Below are 11,218 nucleotides of genomic sequence, written 5' to 3' on the forward strand. Positions count from 1 at the left end.
GAATTCTCTCAAGCAAAAAGTAAAAGAAGTGTGCCAATCAAATGACAAGCTCCCTCTATTTATAAGTCATAAATCCCCCAAGCACGAAACCCAAGAGTCGCCAAGCAAAATCTGATAGGGCATGAAACATTTCAGTTCCCCAGGAACGTGTGTTATAATGGCGGTAACCACGAAATGGCGCTTTGATGACAAACGACGTTTCGATTCCGAAACCGCCGCAACGGTCCACGAGTATCGAAAGAATGCCGCCACCCCGCCTACAAAAAAATGTAACTGAGAAACGGGAAGTCAGGAGTCAGATTTCGTTCGACTTCGTAGCAATCATGATCCGTCTGCCGAGCCCGACAGTGGACGACCCCGACAGGTAGAGGGACTAACTGTATTGGTCAAAATCTGACCGTCACGATCGAACTGATCAACGTCCCACCCAAGGGATCGAGCATTGAAAAATAACATAGCCCACTCTATACCTTTTTCCTGACATCCGTCGAGCCGGAAGGAGCAACGCTTAAAGGGACGACCAAGACACATTGGAGGCAGGTGGACGTCGGTCCAAGCAAAGGGCAAGGGTGCCTCGACTATATATAGCAAGGGAAAGCTTTCAATAAAGGGGGCGGCTCCTCCTATCTCTCTCTGAAGCTAAAAAGCTCTCTTATTGTATTCTCAAGAGAGAAGAAGCGGTCTCTAGAAAAATATGTAATGCTGTCTCCCAATTGATCGATAGGGGATACAATATTGAATCTCAATAAGATCATTTATATTTCTTTCATCCTACATGCGATCCATACTGCTAGCTCTTTGATCTGGAATTAATTATGTCTGACTAAGATTTACCCTCTCATCTTCTTTGATTGATTTGCCCAAAAAGATTTCGATATCTTTTGAGTCAAACACTACTATTAGATCAAATTAACTAATATATCACAACATTGTCGAAGTTAGGATGCTTATGAGATGATCTTCATTTCCTTGGTTTTTAAACCAACAACTTTAGCTTTAGAATTGATGCATTATTTCAAAGCTTAGGGGGGTAAATAGGTGCATTATCTCCCAACTTAATTGAAATTCCCATACGTTAATGGTTTTTGCATCTTACAATAACTTAATGATTTAAGTCATATACAATGATTGCTTTAAAAAATTATATTGTCAGTGTAATTTAACTAATTATAGCTCAGTAGTAAATCGAAAATTATGTTTATGTGATTGAAATTGAGTCAAAAGTGTTAGCGATAACTAACTCACTGATATAAATAGCCATACATACACAAAAATGGTAAAAATTTATTCGTACCGAGTACCGAGTACCATTTCTAAAAGCAAATGGAAATAGTGGTGGGTGCTGGTGTTGGCACTAGCTAACTCTGAGACACACTATATATCACCCCCGAAAAAACCATTCTTTTTGCTATAATTAATTCTTCACACTTCTAAATGGATTGGTCAATTAGACATTGGCCAATTCTGCTTCTGCTTTTGCTACTCTAACTTTTTTTAGTTTTACTAATTTTTGCAAATATTAGTATACAACTATTGACTGCTGCAGAAATCCAAGAATCCCATGAACTCATGGTTTTGTATCATTGTAATGCTCTTTTCTATTCCAATCACCCCTGTAAAAAGAGAGCCAAAAAAAAAGGTGTTAAGTCTTTTTCTTTCTTTTCTTGAATTTATGTCTGGATTGGAGCCTTAGAATTATTTTGAGACTTACCCATTGTAAGAGCACTAGCAAAAATGACACCAGAGAGGATGAAAACAATGATTGATGCTCTCTTTAATATTGTGATAACTTTTCTAATAAAAAATTGTCCCCAGAATCCAGCCACTACAGAAACCATCATCAGGAACAGAGCTGCAATTAATAGGGAAATTTAATTATGACTATAGTAAAAAAATTTAATAATGTGGAATTTTGACAAAAGCAGCTAGTTGTGATTAAAGAATATACCATAAGGTATTGGGAACCTCTTGAGAAGATGAAACTCTACCACAGATAAAGATGATGAGAACATCATCACAAAAGTTGCTGTGGCACTAGCTACCTGAACATGAAAATAAACAAATCCACAGTCAATTTCCCTTTAAAAACTTGTGACCTTTCCCCCATACCATAGTTAAAAAAATTAGGACACAATACCATTTTTAGCATGTGGCTCAAAATATTTATATTTTGTAGCCGTAAAAGTATATGAAATTTGTATATTTTTTGTATATAACATATAAAAATATACGTACACACATATACAAATTCCTGGACTATTATTTGAGAGTAACTGTGCAATATCATTTTTTCAATAATTTTACATAGACTTGTATGGTATTCAAAAAAGTGTACTAAGAAATTCGTTTTAATCATAATGTAATATTTATCAGAAGGTGGCTAGTCAACCATATCATAGTTCAAATCAGATGACAACTCAGTGCACTAAACTCCAGCTATGTAGACAATCTGAAGAAAAATAAGATCAAATTAGGTTAATTGTATGCAATTTTACCGGTGGAATGATGCTGGATCGAATCACATTGCGTCTATTGTATACAAATATTCTTATAAGTGGAACGATGTGAAATCGAATCATTTTGAGTATATTATACGCAGTCTTACCTGTGGGATGACGCCGATTTCAAGAAGAAGAGGGCCAAGAATGAATCCACCACCAGAGCCAAGCAAGCCACCAACAGTTCCTCCCAATATGCCACAAAAAGCACAAAATACAAGATTTGTCACTGACCATTCAATGTCAGCTTCACAAACTGATATTGGGTTCCCTGCTAGTCTTCTTTTCGTGCTCTCTTTGTAAAGTTTGACACATTCATACAAAAACACAGCCAATGCTACTGGGAACTGAAATAAAACATGAAACATGCACTATAATAAGTTACCCCCACTATAATAAAATTACATTAGGTAGTAACATGTACCTGTAATAAGATGAGCACCCAGTAGAATGGACTACAAGCCACTAGATTATTCTGTAAACATGTAAAAACATGACTAATTTAGGCTCAAAAATAAGAAAGAGACATTCACAAGAGTTTAAGCTAGTTTGGGACATAAATTTGGTTGAAACTTGAAAAAAAAAAGAGTTGAAGTTATGTTGAAAAATAATTTTTGGAAGTTGAAGTTGTGTTTGGACATGCATTTTACTTTAAAAAAGTTGTGAAATTTTATGAGTGGAAGAAAAAGTTTCGCCAAAAACTGCCCCAAATAAGTTTTTGGAACCTGAAAATTTTTCTTCAAAAATTTTAAAAAACTGATCAACTTTCATGACCAAACAATATTTTCAATTCTTTTTGAAGAAAAGTAGCCAAAATTTATGTCCAAACGGGAGCTAAGTTTTGTGAACTGATGTCAGTGTAAGGTAATAAAAGGATAATGGCAAAAAATCTTTAAATTATCAATGTATATACTTTAAATTCTTATTTTAATGTGCTTAAATTTGGAAAAGAAATTGTAAAAGAAGGAAAACTAGTAAATTCAAAATTAGAAGAATTGACTTGCCTTAAAGACTTGAAGAAGCAGAAATATGATCCAAAGTAGAAATAACAGAACTACTCTCTTTAAATCAAGGTTGAACTTCATAAGTTGCTGTTAGATGATGACAAAAAGATCATTCAACATTAACAAGAATAAGCTGCAAAAAAAAAAAGGTAAATAAAAAGGTAGAAATATCAATGCTGATAATTGATATGAATAAGCTTACTAGTACAGTTTTTTCCTCCTTGGGGACCAGTTGCTCATAATCTGTATCAATTACAACTGAAAAACAGGAAGTAAAACAAAGTATTATTAGACTAATTTAAACAAAGAAATTTAATGAAGTTACTTTTCCTTAAACCTTCCAAAATAAAGGATTAATTGTTCTTGGACTACTTACGTTCACCATTAGAATTAATTGTAGCCTCTTCCCTCGCTTTCTGCAAGTTTTAATTTCACATAAAGAAGAATGGTTAATAATATTTTTGCCTTCAAATTCAAGCAATTCGACCACCACTTTTAATGTACTATCTTGTATAATTAATAATGTAAAATGCACGATAGCAAAAATCTTTTGAAAGCAACACTTAATTAAGTACGTATTACACTTAATAAGAATTATTTGAGGATTATTATTTTGTTGGTCGATGGATTAGTAGAACTCCCGGTGAGAAATGTTTTTCTTGAGCCGATGTTTTTTTTTTAGAAAAAAGTCTCTCTACCTATATAGGCAGTAGCGGAGCTAGAATTTTTATCAAGGAGTATCAAAATATAAAAAAATTAGATACATCAAAAAATAAAGGGGAGTCAACGTATAGTAAATATACCTAAAATAAAATAAAAAATTATCTAGCAATATAGTGTAATTTTCCGGCAAAGGGGTGTCGACACCCCTTGGTTCAATGTGGCTCCGCAACTGTTCACAGGATAGGAATAACATCTGCGTATATTTTACCCTCCCTACACCAAATATGTTATTGTTGCTGTTAAGAATTAGTAGAACTAACCTTGAGAATAGTTTCTTCTTTCCACATCTTAATCCCTTTAAAAAATGACCTCGATGAAGTCCCTATAAGCAAAATTATATAATAATAATATTAATAAAACACAGCAAATATTTGAATAGAAGGACAAACAATTTATGAAAATAATGGTTGCTAGAAAAGGTTGTGCAAAGTTACCTAAGAAAAGGATGATAATAAGGACAGTTATGAGCCAATAGGGGAAAACAATACTAAGAGAAACACCAATGGTGATTCCTAGCATGATCATAGGTTGAAAAAGTAGAGCTAAATCATAATCAATTATTGGTACTTCTCTGCATGGATGTGGTACTCTTAAGTTGTACCATACTGATGATGCTGATGCCCCCATTATCATACCTGTAAAAAGCATATCAACCAAAAAGTCTTTAACAAACCAAAAATGCAAAAAGAGGGGGGGGGGGTTGGGGTGTTGGGGGGATATATTTTATCCTATGTAAAAACTATAGAAGATTAGGTTCAATAGAGACAAAAAAATTAAGTGATTACTTCATAACTGTCTACGCTCTAGTAACAAATTAATTCACGAGGTATAACTCGAATACCATAGTTATAAAAAGAATGATATTCATCTTCTCCCCCCTCTTTGCTTCCCCCTAACGATATTCAAGTTTTTGCATGTGATAGTCTTTTCTCAAACTATAACAATAACAACTACTACGACTTAATATAAGTAAATTATAGTAGGTTATATGAATTGTCACTGCCTTTTTTTGGAACTGAAAAAAAGAAGAAGCTTACACTTGGAAATAGCAGCAGCAGATTTGGTATCAAATCCAACAATCAAAGTAAGCATAGGAACAAAAATGCCTCCTCCACCAACTCCACCTACTGTTCCGCAAGCTGATCCCAAGAATCCTATCGCTGCAGCTAAAACTGGCCTCCAACCAAACTTCAATTCCTGCAACAATCAATCCATGAGCAAAAAAAATTAAGAAAGACCCCATCAAAGTTAAACTCAAGGAACACATTTTTATGGTTAAAAAAAACAATGGAAAGTGGAAAAAAAAAAAGAGACACTAGAGACACAAGACTACAAGAAAAATTGGAATTATCAACGAATTTTACCGAACACTTAAATTCGTGGTAAATTATTAATGAATTAAAAAACAAACAAAAAGGTAACTCGGTGCACAAGCGTTTTGTAGGAAGTATCGCAGCCTAAGGGATGTGACGTAGAGTGCCTAATTAGTGGCTGCTTCCACGGCTCGAACCCGTGACCTATAAATCACATGGAGAAAACTTTACCGTTGCTTCAAAGCTCCTCAACCAACGGACTAATAACGAGTCTTTTTTCAAGAATTAGCAAACATACCGGCCAAATTTTGGTTTGAGATCCAACAGGCAACTGCAAAAAGTTGGAATTCGTGGAATATCTTGGTTTAAAACCACCATTTTTTATGAAGAAAACAGATAGAACAGCTACAGAGAAACTTGTTAACAAGTAAACTACAAAGCTTTTGGTAGCCATTGAAGACTAGATTTCCTTTAACAATCACTTAAATTTTTTCTTCCACCTTTAATTTGTCCTGTATTTATATGTTGTTTTATGAAAACCAATTGACCCTTATAAATACTACCAACTTTCTAAACACGGCAAACCAGCTAGCACATGTTGTATATAAGGAAAGAAATCAATTAAGAATCTTTCTAGCACCATACCAAATTATTACTACAAGACTTCCTTGAATTTCTTTCACATTTTGTTTTATGTTTCTTGACGTTGGGTAGAGGAGAAGACCCCGGGGTTAGCGGGAGGGGCAAATGAACCTTGTCCTCATCGTGTCACGCAGTGACGAAGTCAGGAATTTTCCTCAAGGATGAAGTGAAAAAAAAATCCCGATAAAGAGTACTCCCTCCGGTACAAAATAAGTGATTTTGGGTTGTCTTCACACATATTAAGAAATTCATCTTTTAACATTAATTAGCAATGAAATTGACCATATTAACCTTTATTGTCTCTTCATATAAACACTCCTAACACATACTCCAATATTAATTACTTCAAGGGCAATGTAGGAAAAAAATAATTAATTCATTCTTAAAATCTGAAAAAATCACTTATTTTGGACCATAAGAAAAAAAGCCAAAAAATCACTTATATATTTTGGACCGGAGGGAGTATTTAATATATGTAATATAACTCTAAAATATAATATTTTACTTATATAAGCAGTGTAATTTTTCCACTGGGGTGGTTAGTTGACCACTCTTTATTAAGACATGTAGCTTCACCCCTGATGTCACGTGACACCATTTTATCAAAAAATTTTTTTGCTAAATATGTATATATAAATAATATGTATTAAGTAAAATAAAAAAATATATTGCGTATAATATTTTAAAAAAAATGACTACGCAGTTTCCAAAAGTAGGCAAATGTTACACAAAAATGAGTGGATATATACAAACTTTCTTTCAATGTCCATACATGTGTACAAAGGTTATTGTTAAGACAAGTCTAAAAACCGCTACTAAGTTGCTTAACTTCCACTTAAATATGATTCTGAAGGGGAAATTTTACGTAATTAAACTTTCCCACTTGGTTTGTATTTATTACTACCTCCGTTTCACTTTGTTTGGTGTGGTTATGGTTAAATTTAAAAATAAATTCTTTAAATTGTTGAAAACAAAATTTACATATTTGAAAAACTACGTACAAAAGTCAAAATAGTCAACAATGCAAAATAGTTAAAAAAATATTTTAATATGGTCAAAAATAGTCAATAATGCAAAATAGTTAAAAATTATTTTAATATGGTCAAAGAAATGAAGAATAACCTTTTTGACTATCTAAATAGAAAATATGTCAAATAAAATAAAACGTAATAAATATAAGTGGTGTCATTGTGCAGTTACTGCAATGAGCAATCCCATTATTAGTACCAACATACTGAGTAAATAAAACGGGTTTTCATAATTTTGGGACAACGTTTTAATAGGAAATCTTGAGTTATATGGTATTCAACTCCGAAAGAGGAACTTTTCCATAACTGCAAAATTCAAAGAAGCTTTACATCTTTCAGCCTAATTTAAATTTGTTTTGCATGGTAACTAGTGAGCAATGATTGGTTCGATTTTATATCTCTATGTAGGGGTGTACATGGACCGAGTTAGTTCGATTTTTATCAAAACCAAATCAAACCAACTATATCGGTTTGGATTGGTTTGGTTTTGTCGGGTTTTTTTGTTACATGAATATTATTTTAATCTTACTTTGTTAAAATTATAGATAAAGATTTGATAAGTGAATATATGTTTAGTGAATATGAAAAAAATTGACAAACATATGATCTATTAAAATATTATAATGGGAGAAATTTTTTAGTAACACATGATAGTTATTTTCTTAGTCATCTAACAATAATTTTTCGTTAATTTATGCTTTCAAGGTTAATACATGAGAGGATCCCAAATATTTCTACATTTTCTAAAGAAAAATCACTATAAAGTCTTAAAAATATAAATAAAATTTATATATTTATATGTCGGTTTGGTTCGAATTTTTTTACTCAATACCAAACCAAGTCAAACCAAACCTAATCGGGTTTTTTAATCGGTTTGGTTCGTTTTTTCGGTTTGGTGCGGTTTTCCGGTTCGGTTTGAATGCCCCTATCTCTATGTTACTTAATAAGTACCAAAAAGAGTTGTTTTCGAGCTTTGAGTTATAAAGCCGCCTTATTAGGGAACGCTTCACCCCAAATATGAGAGCGCAAAATTTTGTCGGGTCCCGATACGAATACGAGACACCAAGTAGGAAACCAATTCTTTTAGTTGTAAGTGTATTAATCAATAGGAATTCAATCTTAGTCAAACATTTAAGATTAAGCTATTAAAATTAAGAAATGCGAACGAAATTAATTATAAGAAAAGCGCGTCCAAACTGTAAATACGATCCATTAATTAAATACTTTTCGAGGGAATCTATCCAAACTCTAATAAGGCAATACTTCCTCCGGATCACTTTAATTAATTTTTTTTATTACCTTTTTAAGGTTCACAATATTTGATTTTTCAAATATCAAAAAAGTATTAACTTCTTTTTTCCAAAGTTACCCTTGGAGTGAAGAGCACAGGAGTATTTATTGTATTTTCAATGAACAAATTAAGGTTAATATGGTCAATTACATTGTTAATTAATGCCAAAAAATGAATTCCTTAATATATGTAAAAACAACCAAAAAATCACTTAAACTGAACAGGACGGAATAACAATATTCGAGTCAAACTAAGCAAAAAGTTAGCGTGAAATTGACATAATGAAGTTTGACGTTATTGATCCTCACTATATACACACACAAAAGGGGGGAAAAGTTGACGTTATTATCATCATCTGTTTTTTAAGTAGTCTATGCCAAAGTATAAAATATAGACATGTGGAAAGAAAAGGTCAAATCGTGGGGAAATATATATACATGCTTGATAAGTTGGACAAGTATTACAATTATTTTTTTCAACTCGAGGGTTGTAATATTTTTTTTTTATTAACTATTTTTTTTATTCAAACTCCAAGGCAACAACAACAATAACAACCCAGTATAATCTCACTAGTGAAGTCTGGGAAGAGTAGTGTGTACGCAGACCTTACCCTTACCAAGGGTAGGGAGACTGTTTCTAAATAGACCTTCGGCATCCTTCCAAACTCCCAGGCAATAACAATATTTGAGTCAAACTAAACAAAATATAGCGTGAAATTTACTTAATGAAGTTTGACGTTATTATCATCTGCTTTTTTAAGTAGTCTTTTGTTCATATATGCCAAAGTAAAAACTATACGCCGTGGAAAGAAAAGATCAAATACTTTACTTGAATGACTTAAACGTGGGGAAATATAATATGTATATGATTGACAAGCATTACAATTATTTTTTTCAACTCGAGGTTTGTAATACATTTTGTTATTAACCTTTTATTTTCTGAAGAAAATGTGGAGTAAAGTCAATGATTTCCTCTTCTCTCTCTTTTTTTTTTGGTGCACGTCTGAATGACCCTTAACGTGGAAGATTTTGCGTATCTTATAAGGGAGAAAAAAGAAATCTTTGAATGGCTCAATGAAGGTCTACAAATGACAAAGAGTGAAAAAATGAAGTGAAAGTCATTAATTGCAATGTGAATGAGTAATAAACATCATTCCTCTGCCTCTAACCTTAATAACATAAAAGTTTAAGAATTTTAATGGGTTAAATCTGCCCTCAAAGTATATTCGTGGGACCAAATATGTCTTTTATATGGAGCCGTTTAAAATAATATTGTAATATATTTGAATCGAGTACTGGACGGCATGTGCATGTTTGTGCCAACATATTAACAACGGGCACATGTACTCAATTTCGCTTAGTTCAGGAGCATATTTAGACATTTCCCATTGCTTTAACAACGAAGGGATATTATTTTGGTCACATTAAAGAGCTAACAATCTATTCTCCAATCAACATTTTGAAAAATCAAATATTTGGAAACGAGATCTCTCTTCTCATTTTTCGTAGTGTTTTGGATCGCTATGTAAAGAAAATATGGGAATTTTGTAAAATAATCTTTCATTTTTTAGCTCGTTCATATTTAAAATTCCTCTATTTGAACTCATCAATATTTTACAAAATATTTCCTTAAGCCTTTCTCTTATTTTAGCTCTTATAAATGTACCTTTCTTCCATATTTTGCTAAAGAAGCTTTCTTTTACAATAATTGTGTCAAATTCTATTGTAGACATGACACTAAGTAGCCACTCTTAAGGGCCGTTATTTAAAAATTAACTAATATGTGCTGAATTTTGTTTTTTTAGTTCAATTTTTCGGGACAAAAATATCCTGAATTATTATGAAGTTAAGATTTTTAGTTGAAAATTTCAGGACAAAATAAATACTGAATAATATCTAAATAGCATCCCCGAAAATGGCCATCTATGCACGTGCCCCATTTCTATTTTAATTGCTTCCTAAGAATACCGTTCCAAGACCAGCCCAAGAGTCCTCCAGCCCACCAAATTAAAAAAATGGACCAGTTCAACTCTTCCATTTTGACATGTTTAATATTAAGAGGTCGTGCGGTTACAAGTGTGAGCACGTAATATTTGCCCGACTAAAAATACTCCTACAAAATTCACGAAATAGATTTTTTTAATTATTTTAATTTTTATAGAATTTTTAAGAATTTTTGTTAATTGTTGTTTGCATTTAGTTGCATGTTTAATATTTTTAAAATTATAAGAAAATACAAAAAAATGTCTAAAATATTTATTGCATAGAATTTTAGGTTTAATTGCATTTAGGATTTAATTACATGATTTAATTGTAATATTAAATAAAAATATCAAAAAATGGTCATTTTTACATATTTAGCTTTTAGTTTTAAAATTAGTATTTTCCTTTCATTAGTTTTAAGTTAATCAATTATTCTAATGTTAGAAATAGATAATTAATTTAATTATATTTATAAGATTTGATTTAGGATATGATTTAGGTTTTTAATTAACTTTATTAGGATTTAAAATCAAGAAAAAGGAAAAGAAAGAAGAAGGCTGTGTAGTTATTCGAATTGGGCTTGCCTCGATGGCCCAATTCTCCCAAACCAACCCCAGCCCAGTCTCCATATCCACCCGGTCCACACTCCCCATCACCAAACGACACCGTTTGGTAATCCTTAGTCCCCACTGTTCATATCCCCAGATCCAACGACCTTAAACTAACCCCCACGCCCC

The 11,218-nt window shown here is 32.3% G+C and overlaps 1 protein-coding gene across 1 annotated transcript; it reads right to left on the minus strand.

Moving 5' to 3' along the window:
- Window positions 1–1,245: 1,245 nt before the first annotated feature.
- LOC107808287 (sulfite exporter TauE/SafE family protein 4-like) lies at window positions 1,246–6,073 on the minus strand. The gene is made up of 12 exons (XM_016632794.2): window positions 5,837–6,073; window positions 5,263–5,422; window positions 4,660–4,860; window positions 4,486–4,547; window positions 3,879–3,918; window positions 3,705–3,760; window positions 3,503–3,589; window positions 2,923–2,973; window positions 2,606–2,845; window positions 1,949–2,042; window positions 1,712–1,852; window positions 1,246–1,613 (listed from the first exon to the last, which is right to left on the minus strand). Exons 1-12 carry the CDS (start codon window positions 5,990–5,992, stop codon window positions 1,531–1,533), a joined length of 1,371 nt encoding a protein of 456 aa, XP_016488280.2. The 5' UTR covers window positions 5,993–6,073; the 3' UTR covers window positions 1,246–1,530.
- Between the last annotated feature and the right edge of the window lie 5,145 nt (window positions 6,074–11,218).

This window comes from Nicotiana tabacum, chromosome 5 (genome assembly GCF_000715075.1).
Source record: "Nicotiana tabacum cultivar K326 chromosome 5, ASM71507v2, whole genome shotgun sequence".
NCBI lineage: Eukaryota > Viridiplantae > Streptophyta > Magnoliopsida > Solanales > Solanaceae > Nicotiana > Nicotiana tabacum.

What these genes read in the sequence shown, in the direction of transcription:
- LOC107808287 (XM_016632794.2), bottom strand. Translation starts at nt 5,992, where the DNA reads ATGGCTACCAAAAGCTTTGTAGTTTACTTGTTAACAAGTTTCTCTGTA. An exon ending in AAGAAGAAACTATTCTCAAG is followed by an intron (nt 3,919 to 4,485) that starts GTTAGTTCTACT and finishes TAAAACTTGCAG; the next exon opens with AAAGCGAGGGAAGAGGCTAC. An exon ending in AAATCGGCGTCATCCCACAG is followed by an intron (nt 2,043 to 2,605) that starts GTAAGACTGCGT and finishes TTTCATGTTCAG; the next exon opens with GTAGCTAGTGCCACAGCAAC.